Here is a 22,310-nt window from a genome sequence, read left to right on the forward strand (position 1 = left end):
ATCTCTGCCTGTCCGCACCGGAGGTGGAGGAGGAGGGGGAGGAGGAGGTGGTAACAGGACGGTTTACACTCCGCTCCTCGGCGACCAAACTTTGTCCGAAAAAACACAAATCATGCGTCTCCGGGCTGTGAACGTCACTACTTTATCGCACCAGCAGGAACAGCTCAGTTTGTGAAGACGTCACATTTATTCACTCGGAGTTAATCCTGCGCGCTTGAGGGTTTTAAATATCCGCTGCGATGAGCGCTGCGGAAAACGCAGACACCGACTCCAACAAACTGGAGTCTGTGATACAGGTGAGCTGCACCGGGCCTTCCTCCACCGGGCCGTCCTCCACTCCATACAGTGGCCTAATGCTGTGTGTGTGTGTGTGTGTGTGTGTGTGTGTGTGTTGTGTGTGTTTGTGGCAAATAAAGCTGTTGGTGTATGGTTTGGTTCATATTTCATCATGCAGCAGTTTTGATGAGTGGCAGCATAGGTTTTGTGGCACTTATCAATTAAATAATTAGGCTATACTTCTGATTAGTTTTTTATTGTTGTCATTGCCTGTATATGGAGGTTTTTGCATGGTATTTTTCTTTCTTTAAATGCATCAAAGGTAAAGCATGGACTCTGTGTGTTTTTTACATCAGAGGCTGGAGGAGAGTGTGTTGTCTGAGGAGAAGAAGCTGACGGTCCGGGGCCCTTCACCAGACGGCCCCCCCACATGTCTGCCAGCAAGAGTACGAGAGATTGTCACAAAGAACCTCAACGAGAACTGTGAGTGGCTCCCATCTGCTCTCCCGTTATATCAAATGTATGTCTTTGACCTTTTGTATTTGCCTCACTGTTGTCTCTGCCTGCCCTGTCTCTCAGCAGCCGGGGCCATGTCCTCCGTCATGTCGCTGCAGGAGGAGAACCGGGTGCTGCAGGGCGAGCTGGGCCGGCTAGAGGACCTGCTGGCTCACAGCCGAGCCGACCGGGACGAGCTCGCCATCAAGTACGGTGCAATCAGTGAGAGGGTAAGACACCAGCACAATCACTCTAAATCAAAATAGAAACAGTGAGTTGGGATTTATAAACCGTGACGCCCCCTAATCAAAGGTCATGGTTGGTGACCCCTCTCCACTCTGTATCAAAAGTAAAATCCTCAAAGTTATAATGTCTTACGGGAATGTTGTGGCACCTTCCTGTTTTCCCCATTTCAGTATTTTCCTGATCTTTCTTTGTCTGAGATTTTCGGGTCTCCCAGGTGACGGGGGCTGGAATTAACTGAAGTGGAATGTTGCCATGGTGTCTGTCACCCTGGGCAACTGTAAACAGGGTCTTCAGTGGTGTAGTGGTGGGTGGGCGCAACACAATCTGCTTTTGGGATGAACATTACAAAAGACAACTCAGAAATTCACCTTCAAGGTTCTCAAATGGTTCAATAACTGTTTTAAACATGATATTACTGGCCATTTCACACTCCCTATGTTAAATGTCAGGGAGGTAGTGCAGAAGATGTTCCATATACTTTTAGTATTTTTCAATTGTAGTTTAAAAAATACACTTTTAACGTACGATACAATAATACTTTAATGTCAGATCAAGTCTGAAATGTTTCTTGCATCACAGCAGCTTCATATGCAACATCAAAAAGGACACATATTTCAGATAAGATGACATAGAACAAACAACAAAACAAAACATCTGAAGAGTAAAAAGCTCAAGACCCTCTTGCAAGGTTTGACCTGGGATTTACCCCTACAGTATGTATCTATGGATTGACTGGTGCTTTAGTGCACTCTTATTAAATCGCGGGACTGTATCTCCGATCATTGTTACAATTCGTATTCAATGTTCAGGACATAGTTGGGGTCAGCCTCAATATGTTATTATGGTAGGTTAATTCAAAGAGTCTCCCAAAAGGTTCACATACAATCTTTGAGGTCCCCCTTTTGGACATGATTCATTTAGAATCACATACATTTTTGCATAAAATAGGGCAGCAGTTACTTGAAGAATAACGTGTTGTCCTCAGTATCTACACTACTAAGTTTGACCCTCACACACAAAACAGCCTGAATTTAGTTCATATTTTCCAGTATCTGCTGCATGTGTAACTCTCTTAAATATCATGCTGCAGCCACAACATGCAGAAATGATTTCTGTAAGTGCATGCATTTAACATGTAAATGTTGCAGTTGATCATGTTCATTTAACTGTGAGAAGCCGAAATACTTGTTAGCGATTAATACTCAATTACATGTGCAGCCCTTAAAGCTTAATAGAAAGCACCAGAACAGATGCTAATGGACCTCGTGGTGTTTCTTTTCTGTTTATGAGGTCAGGAATGAACTGAAAATCTCGAACACACAGTATTTGTATATCATAATATTATGGTGGCACATCCTCTTACTTTAAATCAAACCCACAGCTGGAGCAGGCGCTGCGTTTCGAGACAGGAGACAACGACCACGATTCGCCGGACTCTCGCAGCCTGGCGCAGCAGAATGTGGACTTGCGGCGGCGGCTGGACGAGGAGCAGGCGGCCTACAAGCGTAAACTCACTGCGTACCAGGAGGGTCAGCAGAGGCAGGCACAGCTCGTGCAGAAGTTGCAGGCCAAGGTGGGGATTTTTTTCCTCTGTCTTTATCTGAGCTGAAGTCATCCATGGTGTTAGAACTTCGTAACAGCTTTCTAGTTTCTTCAGGTACTGCAGTACAAAAAGAGATGTGGGGATCTGGAGCAGATGGTGCAGGAGCGCTCGTCAGAGTTGGAGAAACACAGGGTGAGTGTGAGTGGCGTTCATTGATTTTAGAGCACTTTAACTTTCCACATGTAACACTTAAACTGTCGTCTCATTCAGAGCCACAGTGAATCCTCAAATGGTCGGCATCAAGACGACTCAAGCAGCAGCCTGGAGGATGCTTTAATCCGTCTGGAGGAAGAACAGCAGAGGTGACTGATTACATCAAATTAATCAAACTTTCACATTGTTGATGCCTGACTTGCTCTCTCTACATGTTTTGTTTTTCCCTTGTGTGTTTGCAGGAGCAGCAGTTTGTCTGCGGTGAATGCCATGCTGAGAGAGCAGCTGGAGCAGGCTGGGTTGGCCAACGAGGCTCTCAGCCACGACATCCGCAGGCTTACTGCTGATTGGACGAAAGCCAGGGAGGAACTGGACCAGAAGGAGTCTGACTGGAGGAGGGAAGAAGAGGTGGAAAAGGGGTTGTTTACAAAACAGTGCAACATTTGAGAAAAAAAGTGTAATTCTTATTATGTCTTTGGATCCTTTTTCAGTCTTTCCACAGTTATTTCAGTACTGAGCACAGTCGACTGCTGACGCTGTGGAGGCAAGTGGTCGGGTTTCGGAGGCATGTCTGTGAACTGAAGAGCGCCACAGAAAGGTCAACAATGTGTATGCTGTCTGCTAAATGTTGTTTCCTTTGTTCTGATTTAAAGTGTTGAGGATACTAACTTTGACCCTTCTTTGTCAATCTCTTTACAATCTCAGGGACTTGTCAGACATGCGTAACGAGATGTCTCGGGCGTCCCACTCTGCTCAGGTGTCTTGTGCAGGTCTGTCTTCCACCCTGAACACACGGGAGGGGGGAGCAGCGCTGAACCTGGAGAGAGAGAAAGCTCTGCGGGTTCAGCTGGAGCAGCAGCTGAGAGAACGAGTGTCCGAGATGATGAATCTCCAGACCAGGACAGACACAGAGAGGAGTGAGCTCAACATCAGGTCAGACTTGACTTTTTTAAGCTCTCTTACAGGTTTGATATATAATAAACAACATTCATATTAATGCTTTTGTATTGCCTCTCAGGTTATCAGAGTCAGTGCGAGAGGGGGAGAGACTAAAGGGACAAATTGAAGAGAGAGACAGAGAAATTGTTGTACATATGAGGAGGCTTGAGGTGAGAGGCTACTGTTTTTTTCTTATTGTCAAAAATTCAAAACACACATATATGGGCCACACTGTTGCCCTGGGTTACATGTTCCTTCATTACCATGAACACACACTGACTGCAGTTTATTTTAACTTCAGCCTGCATATACTGTCCTGCTGTGTAAATGCTCATTGTTGTTCCAAAGGTTTATCTATCCCCAGCTGTAAATAGTCCTCCGTTAAATACAGTAAATACTAGTGTATAAATAAAACATTTGCCAAAAACCACAATGCCCATCTGTTTAAGCCTTAAAACATCACATTTTATAATGTTTACCGGTTTTTAAGGGTTATACATGTCTTCTCGGAAACATTTGTACCACAAACAAAACTTAGGAAGTATTGAGAGAAGCACATTTGCATACATACATCTTTGCTTCTATCATCATGGTTTTTACTTTTTTTATTTATTTAGTGAAGCAACATTTTCAGCAGAGTTTGAACCAAAACATTTGTATAAAATGAGGTGTGGGGTGTGAGTATGAACGAAGCTGCAGGGAAGTCTAGAAGTAACAATATCTGACAGGGTAGGAAAAGCTTTCCTGGCTGGGGTAGCTTATGAAATCTCTTCGTCAAACTCATTTTGTGATTTTCTCTCCTTTTCCTTTAAGCCTGTAATGCGTTTCCAGCTGCATTAATCTTCCTCCTCCAGGTCACTGAGGTGTCTGTGCTTTATTTTGTTGCATTCAGGAACAGAGTGGTAACGATGAGACTGACATGCATGTGATGAGAGCTCACACTGCGACGCTGACAGACACCCTGCGAGACATCGCTCAGGTAAAAACTACGCAATGCAAATGATTTTATATCACACATTTGACAGTGCTTGATTTGAGCTTTTCTTCTTTAGACGGTGTTGTCTGATGGAGAGTCGTCATCAGAGGCGGACCAGGACAACTCTGGAGCTCCACTGCTAGCGTTGGTGCGGGGCTTCTCCCCCCACCGCTCCTCCTCTCCCCGCAGGTCGTCCTCCCCCTCTCGACCTTCCTCTCTGGCTCCCCTTTCTGAGGCGGGGCTGTCAGCTCTGTGCTCTGCAGTCGCAAACAAGACACTCCAGCTGCAGGTGACATGTCGATTATAAAGACAAGGCCAATTTGACATGTATTGAGATATTTTGAATATAAATAATGTATAGTCTAAGTTAATTAAGACTATAATAACACTGAGAAAAGAGACTACGCTTTTTAGATTGTTTAAGTCCCAACATTACCGTCTCAATGTAAGCAGCTATCCATTGGCAGGACTTAAAGGGTCACTTGGTTTTGTTTTTGTTTGCTCAGGCAATTAACCAATGTTATATCGATATTGTTATATGAGACATTGTTATTTAATTGAGTCCATATCTCTCAGCTCTTATCCAAACAGAGGCAAAAAAATGTTACCCGATTACACTGAATTTTAATTTCCCCAAATATTCCTACACAGAAAATTCAATTCAATTGAGTAGGAACAAACCTCAGCATAAACATCATCTAATACAAAATCAAAATGATCTACATGGATAGATATCTCGAGAGTTTTTGACCCCACTGTGTTTGCAGGATGTTCGAGGGCGCCTGCTCTCTGCTCAGTCTTCGGTTCATCAGTTGCGCAAGCAGCTTTCTGAGACTGATCTGGCAAAAAAAGATGGCGAACAGCGCAACCAAGCTCTGCAGAGAGAGAGGGATGCTGCTCAGAGAGAGAGGGAGACCACACAGAGAGAGAAGGAGCGTCTGAAGCAGGAGAGGGACACGCTGGCCAGGTTTACTCACAGTTATAACATTATTTTGACATTCTTGAAACTATATTCTTGAAACTATAACTCAACTCAAAACACTGCTCTCCCACATTATAAACATTGCAGTGAGAAGGTGAGCCTGGAGAAGACGGTGCAGACGGCACAGAGCAGCAACCAGATCCTGCAGATGGAGTGTGAGAAGCTCCAGCTGAGCGAGGCGTCCACACAGCGAGAGAGAGATCATGAGAGGGAGGAGAAGGAGGCCGCCACGCAGGAGAGAGAGCGGGCCAAGGCCGAGACTCAGAGGATGTAAGTGCGCTGACTAATAGTGATTAGGGAATGCGATGATTAATTAAATGGGTTGTGGGTAACACAGTGCATACCCACAAGAAGCCATTTACAAGATTTGTATTAACTTCCCATAGTGAGAGTTCTTCTTCAAAGCCACATACTTTTTTTAAATGTTAGACAAGCAAACTCATTTATTCTTTTTTACTTTTTGGACTCCTGTTAATGGGAGAAAATCAGAATGAAATCAATTGAAACGGTAAGAAATTAAATAGTAGAGCCACATCACCAACATATTTAGTCGTTTTTAATGCTTACAACTTCTGCTGTGTGTTTCATCTTTGAGCATACACTGTATTTCACATTTAACTTGGCCCTTAGGACTGCTGCCTAAACAGTACCTGCACACTGCAATAAGCAAGGCAAGTCATGTCTATGTACACATTCTAGCAACAAGACAAAAAGAGCTTTACTTAAAACATAAAAAGCAAAGAAAAAACTGCCAAAGAAACACATAAGAAAAGGACATTTTAATACAATTAAAAACTTCTATGAAAAAGCCAAGATAATAGAAAATATAACAAGCTGAAATGGAATAAGAGATAAAAGAAACAAGTGTAACAGCTTACTCTTTATTTGAAAGCATTACACACTGTAGCACACACACAGATCATTATCATCATCACTACATGTGCATGCATATTGTTTTTTTCAGACAAAAGCAGTTGGATCAGAGTGAGAGTCGGGCCTCCGCTCAGCGTGGGAAGCTGTCTGCAGTGAGCGAGTCTCAACAGCAGGTGGAGGTTGAGCGGCAGCTGCTGCAGCAAGAGAAAGCCCAACTGTCTGAAGCACTGGCTCGGGTAGGAAACATCAACTTGTGCTCTTTTAGCAGATTTTATATTCTTGTATTTGATTTGACTCATACGACCCTCATGTCCCTTCCAGGCTGAGGGCAGTAACGCAGAGCTCTCCCTGCTGATGAACAAGCTGCAGTCTGAGGACGCAGCTCTCAGAGACTCTCTGGCCAAGATGGCAAGCATGAACGAGGGACTGGCTCAGGACAAAACTGACTTAAACAGATACATTCTCAAGGTGAGATATTTTAGCAATGTATTTGACCTCTTAAAGGGTTCGGTATGCCTGAAATGAACTTAATTATATGATGTGTCCAGCCAACAAGGGAATGACCTCTTCCAAAGGACTTAGAGGTGGAGCAAAGGCATGCAATCATAGCGCCATTTGCTGTTTAACACTACGTCACTGTTATGATGGTCACATTAGTGGCAGATAATACAATATATAGACATTTATATGGACGTCTCAGCTCCTCATAGACTGACCATATCCTCTGTCTCCTAGCTGGAGGAAGAGAAGGCTCTGCTGCAGGCTCAGAAACGGGAGGCGGAGCAGGAGAAGTTGACCATCAGAGATGAACTGGTCCGGTTGGAGCAGGACCGGATGGAGCTGGACTCCGCCCGCATCATGCTGCATCAATCACTGCAGGAGGCAGAGCTGAGCCGGGGGGGGATGGAGGCAGAGCTCCAGACTCTCAGGACTGAGAGATTTAAGCTGCAGGAGAAAGTTACCCAGGTACATGACAGATTATATTATATCATAATTTAAAAGTCCATCCTAAAAACATAGGCAATATGAAATAATAATCCACAAACTAGGATTTCAAAAATGGTGGGAACTTTCAAATCGTTGAAACTCAAATATTGAACAGCCTTAACGATCCAGGAAATGGCGCTATGCCGCAATTGCTTCACATTTATCGCTGTTGTTTTTCTTTTGTAGTGGATTAAATGCAATTTAACCTGGCCATTTAGCTCAGCTCTAATGAAAACCATATGGGGATGTTTTTGAGTGTGCTAGTGAAAGAGATGGAAATTAGCTACTAGCTCAAATCTGGCATAAATCATATATTTTCTGAGATTAATGTATTTTTATGCATGGTCCTTGTTTAAATAAATACATAAATTGAAATTAAAAGATGTAAACATTATGGCCACTACTAAATGTTTTTACATACTTTTGAGACATAATACCTGGTTATAACAAAAAACATACTAAAACCACCGGTAAACTTAAACTCAAAGTAAATTACTGGGGAAAACCTATTCGAAATTCAAAACTATTATAACCTTGTTCCAGTTTACATATTTTTCTTTTATATTTAGTTTGTCGCTCTCTCTTTACTTTTTCGGTTCTTGTGGACAGCTTTGTGGCGAGGTGACCTCTCTGGGATCAGAGCTGAGTCTGGCCAGAGGCGAGGGCGAGAGGAACGAGGTGGCTTTAGAGGAGGTGGGCCGCGGGCGGGCAGAACTGACCCGAGACAAAGCTGCACTGGTGGTCCAGCTGACGGCGTCCGAGAGAGAAAACACGGTGCTGTCAGAGGAGCTGGCTGCTTTCAGGTGTGTGTTGTCCATGGTCAATGACACATGGATTTTCACATAAATGTGTGTTTTATGTGTAACCTGTGTTTGTAACTATGCAGGTCGGAGCGTGAGTCCCTGGAAACCAGCCTGTTCGAGGTGCAGCAGCAGCTCCTTCAGGTGGAGTCTCGCAGAGAGCAGCTGGAGACAGAGAACCAAAACCTTCGAGTTCGCTGTGAGACCGCAGCAGGTGAGTGACCTAGTATGAAGTAGAAAACGTTGAGAGCTCAGGTGAAGATGTTCTATACAATGGTGAGGGAGTAACATGACAGAATAAGAACCTGATGGTCCCGTGTTTACCTCATCTGGATTATTTCTCAGCTGACCTGAAGCGTGTGCGCTCCGATGGGGAGAATATGTCGGTTCAGGCTGAGCGGGAGAAACAGGCTCTGAAGCAGACCCTACATGCTGCACAGCTGGAGGCCCAGCAGGCTTTACGCAAGGCCATCTCTGAACACCAGGAGGAGTCGGAGAGACTGGTCTCAGAAAAGGTCAGAAGCTTATGTGGTTCACAGTTACCTGAAGCACTGCCAGATTATTTGACTTTTTGGATGAATCTAATAATTCTATGTTTGGCTGCTCTGCTCCACAGGAAGTGGTGCGGCAGAGCCTGCTGAAGGAGCAGGAGGGTGCTCTGAGGAGGCTCAGACAGGAGACGGAGGAGCAGCTCCACAGAGCAGAGAGAGAAAGAGAGGAGCTGCAGGGAGAGCTGAGGAGTCTGCAGCACGACCGAGATCAGAGCCTGCTGCAGGCAGAGAGCGAGAAACAGCAGGTCTGAGCAACTGTGGAAAACCCATCTAATAAATATTATTACTGTCATTTTACCAATGAACAAGAAACAATACAATTATTGTAAAGTATTCAAATCAGAGTTAAAATGTATAATTACATTAATAGTAGTAAAATAGCGTGAAATTAAAACTAGATTATACAATTTAAATACAATAAAGAAAAGTATTTAAATAATAACAATAAAATAGAATAACATTTTCAAGTTGAAACAAAAACATTTTTTTAATTCTGTCTATAAACCATTCCTAATCAAAGACTTAACTGGAAATGTAGGTTTAAGTATGCTTTTAAAATGTTCAATACTTCCAGCAGTTCTCAGACCCTCAGGCAGTTGCAGCAGCTCGGATCATAGGAGCTAAAATGTGACTCATTAGATACATTTTAGATAGATTGTGGCTCAGCTCCGGTATAGCTGCTCCTCAGCTTTGTTAACCAGGTCTTCTCTCGCTTCTCAGGCCCTTTCTCTGAAGGAGGCAGAGAAAAGTGTGTTGTCTGAGAGGACGTCCTCCCTGCAGGCGGAGCTGTCAGTGGCAGGCCTGGAGGTCGAGCGGATGTCAAGAGAAGCCTCTCTTTCCAAAGAGCAGGACCAGGTGATTGTGACTTCCTGTCTGAATTTATATTCTGTGGATCTTTGAATTATCTCCTGTCCTATCTAACATTGTAGTTACATGCGATCATAATTACATCACCCCCCATCTGTCAATAGTTCATTTTTGTTTGTTTCCCACAGTGAACGCCCACAATATTGCAATAATCCAAACAGGACCCTCAAACGAACTGAACAGGTGAAATCAACCTAAAGGAAACCTATAAGTTTGTTTTAATGAATAGAAAGGCAGATTTACCCTCTGCAGATTGCTTTGTCAGGTCTGCATCATCATAGCATAAATAAAAAGAAAGCCGTGTCTCTCCCGCACACTGGCCGCCATGTGACCCACTTATAGTGTGCCGTTAGTTTAAGTGTTGGATTTTTTGAATATTGTGGGCATTCACTAAATGAACCACGTTTAAATGAAGTGGGTAGTAATGTAATTCTGACAGCTCGTTGCTACAACGCAATAGAGAAGATTTACTAAACTGACTTTGTTGACGTTTTGCCTTTTTACTCAGATTAGAGTCGGGGCTCTCACCAGCGAGCTGCTGGAGATTCGCTCTCAGCTGGAAGACGCAGCTTCTGTTCATGAAAGGGAACTCCAGAGTCTGAGGGAGACTTGTGCTGACCTTCAGTCTCGCACTGATGTGGCTTTCAAAGAGGTAGATGATGCCGTACAAGTGGGAATGAATGAGAGTGATGCAGTTCAAATCAGAGAGCACATACCTCCACCAAGGCTGCACAGACCTTGTTATTTTAATAAGAGACAGTTACGATTTTTGTATGCATTTATACATCTACAAACACAGTGACAATCATATGCTGTGTTATTTCAATGAAGTGTGTGCAGGATATCATGAAAAAAGGCTCCGTTCTGAAGAAAATGTGCTTACTGCCGAAACATTTCCAGTTATAAAAAATGATGAGCAAGTTCTGCAATAAATGATATACAAATACTGAAAGGATTTGAAGATTTAAAAGAAATATCAACAAACATACAAAAACAGCCCTGTGTAAAACATCAGTTCATTTCAGTTTAGGTTTCAGCTCAAACGTTAGCGCAATAATCAGTTAAATTCATTTGAAACCAAAGTACCCAAAAATGGGTGGTATTGAAGGGAGATATTAGTCAAAAGAAAGATGCAGGTGAATTTTAAGTTAAAGAATAAGAGAATAATGAACTATCTTAAAAATTGGTCATTTAAAAAAAAAGAAGGGCTGCTGTTGCTTCATTGCAACAACATACATGAAGTAATAGACAATTAGACATGCCCTATCTTGCATAGTGAATACAGTTTTGATTGTCACTTGACCCAGATGTGGCAAGCCCAAGCCTTGCCCCAGATGTAACATGTAAAGACAATCTGTTATCGACAAAACATAAATCACACCTTCGTGTGGGCCTGAAGGGATAATTCACCTCAATTTGAGTTTAATTGGTTACACCACATTGTACCACACATTACTTCCCCCCCCCCCAGCTGGACCAGTGCAGAGCTTCTCTCGCAGCTAGCCAGGAGAGTCGAGACCAGCTGAGGCGGGACCTGTTGGACAGCGAGCGGCGTTTCAACCAAACTCAGGACGCTGCAGAGATCATCAGAAGAGACGGGACGGAGTTCCGGCGCAGCCTCACTGACGTCACCAAGGAGAGAGACACACTCGGCCAGTCCAATACTCATCTGAGAGAAGCTCTACGAAGTGCAGAAACAGAGAGGATCAGGTAAATTATCCAGTGACAAATGCAATTTTCCGTGTCAAATAATGTGACTGTGTCTGAGTCTGGGTTTGGTTTTTCAGTGTGAAACGCCAGTGTGAGGAGAAGGAGCAGAGGGTGGCTGTGCTGGAGGGAAACCTGTCCTCCACTCAGAAGGAGGTGACGGAGCTGCGCAGCTGCCTGAGGGAAGTCGAAAGGTCACGACTTGAAGCTCGGCGAGAACTCCAGGAGCTCCGCAGACAGGTTGGACCCCCCCGCCTTCAGACCTCTGTGACTGTGTAGAAAGAAGCTTTGTTCTCAGTCTAGCCTTCACATGCGTGACTGTGTTGTGATCCTGTGCTTGTCTTGGCTCCAGCTGAAGGTTCTGGATGCAGAGAAGGAGGAGAGAGGGAGGGAGGTGGCCGAGCTGCAGACTCGCCTGTCGCTGGAGGAGCAAAGAGAGGAGGAGAGAGGGAAAGAAGTTTTTATCCACAAACAGAAGTTAACTGAAGCTGAAACAGCTCGAGACTCCCTCAAGAAAGAGGTGAGGCTGCATTAGAGGGTCAACCTTTCTTTGCCTACTTGCTCTCTTCACTGTCATACTATTTCTAATACTTCTGTTTTTCGATGTAGCTCTCCTTGACTCATAAGCGTCTGCTGGAGTCTGAGTCAGGATGGCGAGGCTGTGAGAGAGAGCTGACGGCTCAGCTGCAGGAGGCGCGAGGCTGCGAGAAGAAGCTGCAGGATGAAGCCAAGAACCTGGCCCTGCGCGCTGCGGCGGCTCAGGACTCTGCGGCTCAGAGCAGCCTGCAGCTGAGCGAGGCTCAGGGCCGACTGGCCGGCACCGAGGCCGAGCTGACCCGGGCCGAGGCCTCCAGGAGGGACTTGGAGTATCGTCTGAGCAGCCTTCAGTCGGCGCTGACGCGGACGCTGACGCGGACGCTGGCATTGGGGCTGGGGGCAAGGGGGGGCCGGGGAGGAGCCCGAGGGGGGGAGCGCCACATCACCAGGCACTATGTCGCGCCACCACAGCATCTCACCTCTCAGGTCGTCACTGACGCCTCCGAAAGGTTAGAATGAAGCATGCAGCTTTAACTCTGCAACATAGGCTTCAGATTTGTATAAAACATCTTAACCACATAGTAACCAGAAAACTAATGATATCTTAGCATCATTATTTTTGAAGGGATTGTCATTTATACATTTTTTCTTTTTCAGTAGATGAATGAGATAAGATACGATGGAGCTTTATTAATCCCTGTGGGGAAATTCAGTAGTTTAAACGGCAACAGGATAAGATTGAAAAACAGGACAGCACAGATTCACACAAGATTAAAGATTTATAAAATGTAAGTTAAAATGAAAGATCAAATTTAAAATGATATACAGTTACGTCACTTTTAGAATTGAATGTAAAGATGTAAAGCATAGGAAACTATTCCAGTGAGCAGTAACTCGTATCCAGTATAATGTGATCAGTCCCTTCTTTAGATGCTGAACGTCTTTATCAAAACGACTTGGTGTATGGAACTATTTTTATTTAATTTTCACAGAGTTTCGAGGAAGCACTCCTGACAACACCTTGAGCTCAGTGTCTCCGGAGAGAGGGAACACACCGCTGCCTGGTCCTCAGCATGAGCTGGACCCCGACACACTGCGAAGTGATTTGAGGGACTTCCTGCTGGAGCTGCGTGAGGCTCAGAGAGAGAGGGTAACGGGAAGTAAATATGAATAATAATCTAAAGAATTGTTTTCTTTTCCGAGTGGTTCAAGTCTATTTTATTGCTGCATTTCAAGGATGACGCTCAGTGCCAGCTGGGGGCCGTGCAGCGGGAGCTGGAGGAGCTGAGGCTGGATCGAGACTCTGCTCTGGGTCGTCTCACTCACCTGCAAAACACCTGTCAGGAACACCAAGAAGGTTCATTTTCCATGTAGTTTCAGAAGTAAATCCCTTTACCAAAAAAAGAAAGCAGAAATGCAATGAGTGTTAATGTTTGCAGGGAAGCGTGGACTGGACGAGCATCTGACCACCACTCAGATTTTGCTGCAGCAGCAGGAGGAGGCGGTGAGGAGAGGGGACAGAGAGAGGAGAGCTCTCAGCGACAGAGTGAAGGATTTAGAGCGAGCGCTGCAGGCCTCTGAGCAGGATAAAAAACATACGCAGGTACACACACCATGTATCCGTACTTTCATGATCACCAGAAGGCGGTGCTCAACAGTGGGTCGTTATGTAATGACAACAGACGCAGTGTCACACCTCTCACGCTGTCAGCCCACCATATGTCTGTTTTTAATGCCAGCGAGTTTGAAAATACTTCACCATCTGGACAACAGGAGGAGCAGGGACACAAAGTGAGAGCGAGGGAAAGACAGCCAGAACTATGTATAATTGGATGATATTGAAAGAAATGTATATTTGCTACATATTTAAAAAGGATTATTTCTAAAGAGACCTAAAGTTACAGCTGTGGCTCCTCTGTGTGTGCTTTGTATCTGTTTGGCTGTGCATGCCTCTATTGTCTGAGTCTAAATGTACCCCTGCCCCCCCCCCCCCTCTCTCTCTGCAGGATCAGTTGAATAAGCAGCGTGCGGCTGAGATGCGTCTGGAGGCCGAGAGGCGTCGTCTGCGTGAGGCGCTGGAGGCAGCCGAGGCCCGAGCCACCAGGGTGGAGCTGGCGAGGCGAGGCCTGGAGGGGGAGCTGCAGAGACTCAAACTGAGTGTGGGGGACCGGGAGGCGGACAGCCAGGCCGCCTTGCAGCACCATGAGGCTCTCCTGAAACAGGTACGGCGGGCTGACACACAGTGCTGTTATCTCAAAGCCCTGAGTGCTATTTTTGTATTGTATGTTATATTTTATGTGCCCCAATACTTACCAGGCCATTGTTTATTGTGGAAATACTGCATATTATGTGTCTGTTTTTCCCTAAACATGTCCTAATAACCACCTTTTCACTACAGAGAACTGTGAACAAATACTAATATAAGGGAAAGAGACATTGTTCTGTTGATTTAATCAATTAAAGACAAGTGCCCTACAAAGTTATTTGCTCAGTACACAGCCGGTCATCTAAAGTTTAAACAATGTGAAATAAGAATAATAACGTTTTAATTAACAAAATAATTACTAATACGTGTTGAAAAGCATATCAAAATAAGAATTACACTATTAGATAGTCAAAATGAAACCAGATAAACTGATACACTAGCAATCCTCAAGGCCTAATATCTGCCATCACAATATTATGATATGCATACTAATATCATGATAACGATATTTCATTAAATCTAATTACAGTTATTCTTAATGCTATTATATCAGGATGCGGCCACTTTAAATAAAGTTGTTTTTAAGGAAAAAGTGATATTACAGTATGCAGTCAAGCTAGCTGCTCTGTCAGGCTAAAAGTCAACATGCTAATGTTTATGGCCACCATGTCAGTTTGCCAATTAGGACTAGAGGCAAAGTTATCTTCTGTTTGTTGGTTTGCTGACTGGATTACATCTGATTGTATGCCTGCAGGTGGCAGAAGGAGAAGCCCGTGTGTCTCTGCTGCAGAGAGAGGTGGAGAGGCTGAGCCAGGCTCTGCTCAAAGCTCAGGAAGGAGAGTCTTTACTCAAAGAGACGACCTCTTCCCTCAAAAAGACCCTCCTGGAGGCTTCATCTTCTCACAGCAGCACACAGAGTCGCCTGAACGCTCTGCAGAAGACGCTGAGCGTGGCTGAGCAGGACAAAAGGCTTCTACAGGTGAGTGAGACGGAAGGGAAGCGTTGGACAAAGTGGAAGACACCCAGAGAGAGTTGTGATGATTATTTTGTGCCACTCAGGAGCGGATGGATGAAGCCCGGGCGGCACTATCGGAGGGCAAAAGGAACGTGATCATCCTCACTGAGCGTGTGCAAAGTTTGCAGAGTGAGCTGGAACAGAGCAAGCTGAGGCGAGAAGAAGCGGAGGCCGAGCTCAACAACACTCAAAAGGTGAGCGAGACGATGTGAGGGCAAATATCTGCAATAATAACGTCCTCATCAAAACATGACAAAAGGAACAAATGAACTCAGTTTACCAACGCTCACAATGTGACTGCTTTTCCTACTTCTCTGGAGTCATGTCTCTCCATGTGATCTTTCCCTCCCTCAGGCTCTTTGTCAGCGCTCTGTCGGTGTGGCAGAGGCTCAGCGCGGCGCCCAGTCGGCTCAGACAGAGCGGGCCGCAGTGGAGGAGCGGCTGCGTGGGCTGCAGCGAGCCGTGGCCATGCTCGAGACCGAGAAAAAAGATGCAGAGAGACAAGCTGTGAGGCTGGAGAAAGACAAGGACGCACTGAGGAACACACTGGATAAGGTCAGCGCTGCACAGTGGCTTGTGCTCAACAAATGTGACAAATATTTGCATTCAATCGTTTCTTTGTGAGTTCGAAAATGGTTTATGGACACATAAAGCTTTGTGATCCCATTGGGTCGAAGTGAGCATGGTGAAACTTGATACTAGAGTCATAAAGGAAGAGGACATGTTAACATTGACCAAAACCCACATATATGCAATCGTTTTGGTTTAGGAGCAATTAAAGATAATATTGTTTGGTGATTGATGGAGACAGGATTTTCTTTTTTACACAAGACAATAATTATTGGCTCCCTAGGACCTCATTTGAGCTTGCCTCAGTTTTTTAGCATATGAAAACGTTCTTCATACATAAAAATACAAATATTCACCTGAAACATAAAGAGTCTGCAGCCATGCCAGCTGTTGTGAGGATGTGATTTTTATGTAGGTGTTCTCAAGCTTTTCTTACCACCCTTCTCATCAGGTTGAGCGTCAGAAGCTGAAGACTGAGGAAGGCAGCATGCGGCTCTCTGCGGAGAAAAGCCGCTTGGACCGCTCTCTGAACACCACTGAGCAGGAGCTGCAGGACGCACAGCAACAGATCCTGATGCTGCAGGTGGGGATCAAACCTACACTCACACACTCGTCATATGTCATACCTGCTGGTTTCCAGTGTGTACTAAAGGCAAAAGCTTAGCCGCTTCCCACCTCTAAATGTTACTGAATAGTCCACCATGTATAACTGATGGAGAAACAGCGCAAACCTTTTACAAACATCTTTAACATGACCTATTCATTTCATAGTTGTGGCTTTATATGTTTTTGTAGAGTTATGTAGGGCACTTGTTATTTAAACCGTGAACATCCTTTAATAAATTCAGTGAGGACACAGGGATCCACTTAGTGTAAACAGTCTTTTAAATAGGGGTTTTATGGAGATAAACATCACATTTACTGCAGTAAATGTCACAAGACAAGGCTAGCTTGTGCCTCACTGTTACATTAGAAGGATTAGATCAATTAATAACTCAAACCTTTTATAACTGCGTGAAATAAAACATTTATTTTGACCTTAATTCTAATTAGTAGACACACAACTTTAGAATGTTCTGTTAATGTCAGTTTTACTTAATAACCTCTTCATCTCCAGATACATCTGCTTCTTGTTACACATCAAACTTTCCCATTCAAGATCTGTTTTTCTTTATCTCTGCACCATTTATTATTCTCAGTGTTTCACTCTAAAAACGAAAGGTTAGACCAATCCCGGTCATAACGACTTACCACAGACACACCATAAACACGCAAATAATTAAAGCTATGTGGGGTTTAGAAAGAATTCCGTAAAAGTAATTAAACTTGTTTATTTCAGGCTGATTTTACACCTCGGACCACGGTTAATTTATCTGAATTTAGTTAGATATTGCCCAGGCTGCAGAGGAATTCATGTACCAAAACCCTCAAGATATTGCAAAAAACTCCATTATGTTTGTACAACTTCAGAGGTGATACAAACAAAAAAAGTTCTACAAAAGCTGTGGAAAGTAAGAAAGAGAAGTGCAGCTTGTGTCATTGAACCTATAAACTACAAGCTATAGGCCTGTGGGAGGTTTCTCTACCGAGGGGTCATTAGCTATTTGTTAAAGGACCTTCTCCAGACCAATAAACATCACAGGTGTTAGTTTTGTCTCAGTGACGTAACCAACAACAGATTTGTGATGTTTACGCATCTATAAAAGTTCCAGCTAGTCTACTTTATTACCCAAGTTAAGTTATATGATAGGCATCCTTTCCAATCCTACCAAAAACGCTCCTTTAGGCCTTCAAAAGGGAGCTACAATTACTTTAAATAAAGTGCAGCATTTAACCATTTATTTTCAGCTGGTGGATCATCTTTACACCAAACTCTTGCGAAGCTTTTTTGTAGGCTCAAGTTACATATTCTTTGTATGCCCTCTTTAATATTCCCTATAGGTATAGGTTGGAAAGGAATATTTCATAATGGCTTTTATACCTGCATTTCAACGTACCAGAAGGGCTTTAGTTAAGTGTTTTTCCAAAAGGCATGAGTATGGTATTCCTCGATGAGGACACAGAGCCTTGATCAAGGCTGTTGGGTAACTGGATGTCTGCTTTTGATCCAGAGTTTTATAAAGAAGCGAAGTCTCTCCTCCGTTTTTATAATATAAACTGTCCTGAGTTAATCTGGCCGGCCTATTTGTCCTTCTCCTTTGTGTTAACATTTGGCTGTGTGTGTGCGTGTGTGTCTTGAGTAGACTCAGCTGGCTGAGACGGAGCAGTCACAGAATCTGTGTGAGAGTTTTGCGAGGCAGCGGGACGAGGCCCAGCGGGAGGCGGAGAGACTCAGGACGAGCTTCAGGGACGTGGAGCGCACGCTGGGCACCAGAGAGCGAGCTCACCGACACAGAGTGAAGGGTCTGGAGGAGCAGGTAACACATCATGGTGTAGTCAAAGTCCTTCTCATATTAAACATTTTCCTTCCCTGCTACAATGAAATAGCTGGTTTGGGTGTGTAGTATTAAATGTAGTAATTCTACATAAATGAGGGATTTAAGTATGTCTGTCCGGCACTAGAGGTGTTTTGAAATAGGATGTCGGTTTGTGCCAAATCACAATGAAACAAAGGAAAAGAACAGAAAGTCCTGGAAAATGTACAAAAAGCAAATAATCCAAATGATAACCTAAATTACTCAGCCTTACTGCAGGTTGCTACCACCAACAGCACTCACAGACTCTTAAACAGTACAGGCCTTCTGTTCCCACCCTAAATTGGACAAAACCACTGCATGGGACTAGCTAAACCAGCGAGAGATATTCCCACTAAAACCTGATCCTTAAAGGAACATGGCAAGCTTTTGATTGCGAAAAACATTTAAAGGTGAGCAACTAACTCTTCCCTTATGTGATGGATGTTATGCTCCATGACTAGGGATGGGTACCGAGAACCGGTACTAAGTCAATACCGGTACCTGATTGGACGGTATCGGTATACCGTTAAGCCGCTGGACAAACGGTGCTGCTATCGGTATATCTGTTACGTCTACTTCCTTAGTTTAACTTTAAACCATTCTGGTTGGTTGGGAACCCTCATCCCGTGTGATGTATCCGGTTTGAGACCCCTGATTGGCCACTGTAAATGCCACTCCTCCTCTCTCTCAACAGCGCTCTGTGCTAGCGGGCTTCAGCCGCGCCGTGTGTAAATGTGACCTGAGCGAAGGCTCGCAGGCAGGTTAGCTGCTGTGCACGAGTAATATGTTTTGTTTACCTGGGTGCAGTCTTGCAGGCACATCGCCTTGTCTTTTTTTTGTTTATTAACACCAAATTATTGAAAAGTATCGATAAGAGTATCGAAAAATACCGATAAGTAGTACCAGTACCGGTATCGATAAAATCCTAACGATACCCATCCCTATCCATGACTAACCAACAGTGTCTGGCAACACAAGAGGAGGAAGACCCTCCCCTTCCTCTGTATACAAATTGCTAAAGACAACAATAACACTGGTAAAAAGGAAAGGCCAAATCAGAAGAGGGAGGACATGTTGGGATCAGGGCTTGTGAAAAGGTCAAAAGGAAACCGTCTCACAGTGTAAAATTTAGTTTTGTCACCATCTGTATCTCTGCAGGTGTCCACCTTAAAGGAGCAGCTGCAGCAGGAGATGAAACGGCGACAAACTTCTCTTCCTCCCTCCTTATTGTCGGCAGGAAAGTGAGATCCAGAATAATACCAGAAGCACCAGCACATCACGTCCAGGGAAAATCCACTAATCACGAATGTCTGAAAGCAATGTTTACTCACTGATACGATCCTGAAAGTCTTCATAATCTACTGTTTAACTTGTTTTACTTTGTGACACTATCATTTCGATGGTGATTTATTGATATTTTGTACAGTGAAAAACACTTTTACCAGTCGTGCAGCACACATTCAGCTCATGTCAGGCGATGTGATTCAGCAGCTGGGCTGAAAACGCCAGCCTTCCGATGATTACTGGCAACCATCTGTACTTGATCCTTGCCCAACGTCCTCCCAAACGTCCTGCTTTTATTCAAGAAGAAAAACCAAACCACTGCAAAGGAGTCTCCTCCAGACACAATCTGGATGTAGTGCAGGAACAAAAGTCTGCCAGTTGTGCAGTTTGGCCTCAATTTCTCCACATTTATATTAACAGTCAAGGAGCAGCGAGGTCTACACTGTGTGCAAGGGCCAGGAAACAGAATTATGAAGGAGCTGCACTGTATTTCCATTGAGAAACAGGCACATATTTTTCGATAGTTTTATAACAAAAAAGGAGACCATAAGGCACTACATATGAAGGTATGCTTACAGTACATGTTTCTAAAAGTTAATATTAGTTTTACTAGATGTATTCTTTGTACTTATTGTATAAATGCTGACAGGCTGATGATGAATAACAGCTATATGACTTAAATAAACTCACCGTGTGCTCCATCATTCACGTCTTTCAGTGCTCTGAGCTTCCACCTCAGATGAAATTACAGCGATGACTCAATCACACACATTGAACAGATGTAGTAAAAAAAGTTTATTTTTTTTCTCAGTCTTTATAGTGACTGTTTTCTGACAGTTTTACAAAGTAGTAGTACAGAGGCCGTTTGTGAGATGCCTTTTGAACGCACTTGTTGCCACTGAAGTATTTGTTTGTAAGCTTGCTGCTCGGTTGCCAAGCACAGATCCAGGTGGCAGTAGTACAAACACTGAGGTCTCTCAACACGCATCTCATGATCTACCATGGCTGGATATTCATTCGTTTTTCTGATGTCAGTGCACAGGGGCCCCCACTGATGGGTTGCTCATCATGAGACTGCTTTTCCACACAAGTACAGTAACATAACAACAAACACAAAGCATGAGATTAATACGGTACAATATGCCAAAAACAAATAGAAATAAGATGTTCCGCAGTCTTATGTGCATCTCTAATCGTTTTTATAGCACCAGTGTGATGATGTTATAGCACCAGCAATTTATACAATCATCAATGTTCTTTGGAGTATATTCATCCATACACACAGGATCTACTGGGCACACATACATAGTAATAGACAAAGATAAACACAACAAAAAAGTGCTTTTCGCACAGGAGTAATAATTGGTAGGCCTACAGGAAAGAGTCAGAAGGTAAAGTCAGGAGAAAGTGGGAGCAGGAAGAGGATAAGGAGGGGTTGAAGAAGAAGAAGTGGCAGTATCTGGGCAGGTAGTGTCCCTGATCTCTGAATCCATCAGCAGCCACCGCAGCTCTTCCCGCAGCTTCCTCCTATCGATGAGCACTGACCGCTCAGCGCCGCCACACCGCAGCGAGAGAACTGATCACGACACATGTCCGCTAAACACAGAGACCCAGAGTTAAGAAGGAAACATATCTACTCTTCTAAAAGCAAGACTTAAAATAACAAAAAAGTCTTAAAGGTCCCCTATTATAGGTCTCAGATATATACAAAACATGTCTCTGAAGTGTATGGCTCGAAATACCAAACGGCATCCCATAAACCCCTCTGTTTCAGCCTTGTTTCAAAAGGGCTGATTCTGTGTCTGTAGCTTTAGATGAAAATAAGGCTCCACTCCCAACACCCCTCTGAGACATATTTGGTTAAAAAGAACACAATGGTGCTCTAGTGCCCCTTTCACACCAACGCGGTTCCAGGGCCGGTTCGGAGCCTGATAAGCACCGGTTTTTCCTGTTCACACCGCAGCGGAGCCAGCTCTAAGCACCGAAAACCGGTGCTTACCAAGCACCAAAAAATTGTCGGTCTAGAAGCAAGAACTGCATACGTCACGCTTACGGCGGGGGCAGGGGCGGTATCAACCTGAGCAATAACAATTTATGGCGAGTAGGCTTACGGCAAATGAAAGTTGTAACAAGCAGTAGCGCTGACCAAAGTGACTAGAAAGCAACCACACAATTATTTAAAAAAAACACACTTTATAAAGTCAGGCAACACTAACCAGGCTTCTTGTGATTCTGTTTATTTGTACCTTACTTTGACCATCCGTTCGCTGTTGTTGATCATTGTGGAGGGCAGGCAGACGTTTTGTTTTGTATTATAATAACAGCTATCAGATGGAATCAATACATGGGCTGCACAGGTTGTCATGTCCGACTATCACAAGTAGAATCATAATGAAAAATATGCCGGTAAAATGTGCCATTAGAAAACGGCTTATGCCACAATAGGATAGCAACAAGTAGTCAATATATCGTAATTTTCGGACTATAAGGCGCACCTGAATATAAGCCGCAGCAGCGGCATACCACTCTCGGTTCCACTTTTACTTTTGCGCGCTACCTGTCTCACTCTTTTCCGGCCTCCAGCTTTTCCTGCTGGAACCCGCCGCTTAAAGGTGGGGGTCCGCGGACCGGCCATAGAGCCCATAGAGTTAAAGGTGTTGGCCGTTAGCTGTAAAGATCCATAGATTAGCCGCACCGTTATATAAGCCGCAGCGTCGAAAAATGGGGAAAAAGGCGCGGCTTATAGTCCGAAAATTACGGTAATTTGATAATCGATTAATCAAACGA

At 44.1% G+C, this 22,310-nt stretch overlaps 2 protein-coding genes across 2 annotated transcripts in view; one reads left to right on the forward strand and one right to left on the reverse strand.

Moving 5' to 3' along the window:
* The first annotated feature begins 34 nt into the window (after positions 1–34).
* crocc (ciliary rootlet coiled-coil, rootletin) lies at positions 35–20,613 on the forward strand. Its single transcript, XM_010775306.1, has 38 exons — positions 35–296; positions 633–759; positions 856–1,001; positions 2,399–2,590; positions 2,675–2,752; positions 2,831–2,922; positions 3,016–3,181; positions 3,265–3,371; positions 3,479–3,706; positions 3,792–3,882; positions 4,605–4,691; positions 4,765–4,977; positions 5,456–5,655; positions 5,758–5,940; positions 6,635–6,779; positions 6,865–7,011; positions 7,279–7,509; positions 8,140–8,333; positions 8,417–8,544; positions 8,676–8,845; positions 8,947–9,126; positions 9,602–9,736; positions 10,257–10,400; positions 11,220–11,458; positions 11,536–11,695; positions 11,808–11,975; positions 12,065–12,376; positions 12,411–12,501; positions 12,985–13,142; positions 13,229–13,349; positions 13,432–13,595; positions 13,999–14,214; positions 14,953–15,177; positions 15,258–15,407; positions 15,568–15,768; positions 16,235–16,366; positions 18,027–18,200; positions 19,398–20,613. The coding sequence occupies exons 1-38, from the start codon at positions 240–242 to the stop codon at positions 19,482–19,484; spliced, it is 6,039 nt and encodes a 2,012-aa protein (XP_010773608.1). The 5' UTR covers positions 35–239; the 3' UTR covers positions 19,485–20,613.
* mfap2 (microfibril associated protein 2) overlaps positions 20,304–22,310 on the reverse strand; it is a 7,378-nt gene continuing 5,371 nt past the window's right edge. The window contains exon 9 of the mRNA XM_010775293.1: positions 20,304–21,119. Coding sequence (XP_010773595.1) covers positions 21,016–21,119 — 104 coding nt within the window. The 3' untranslated portion in view covers positions 20,304–21,015. The remainder of the gene's footprint in view (positions 21,120–22,310) is intronic.

The sequence above is a fragment of the Notothenia coriiceps genome, unplaced genomic scaffold, assembly GCF_000735185.1.
Source record: "Notothenia coriiceps isolate Sejong01 unplaced genomic scaffold, NC01 NC01_scaffold00015623, whole genome shotgun sequence".
Classification (NCBI taxonomy): domain Eukaryota; kingdom Metazoa; phylum Chordata; class Actinopteri; order Perciformes; family Nototheniidae; genus Notothenia; species Notothenia coriiceps.

Bases quoted from the DNA above. Each gene is read 5' to 3' on its own strand.
- crocc (XM_010775306.1), top strand. From the start codon at position 240: ATGAGCGCTGCGGAAAACGCAGACACCGACTCCAACAAACTGGAGTCT. The intron at 3,883-4,604 runs GTGAGAGGCTAC...TGTTGCATTCAG, and splicing joins TACATATGAGGAGGCTTGAG to GAACAGAGTGGTAACGATGA. The intron at 11,696-11,807 runs GTTGGACCCCCC...TCTTGGCTCCAG, and splicing joins TCCAGGAGCTCCGCAGACAG to CTGAAGGTTCTGGATGCAGA.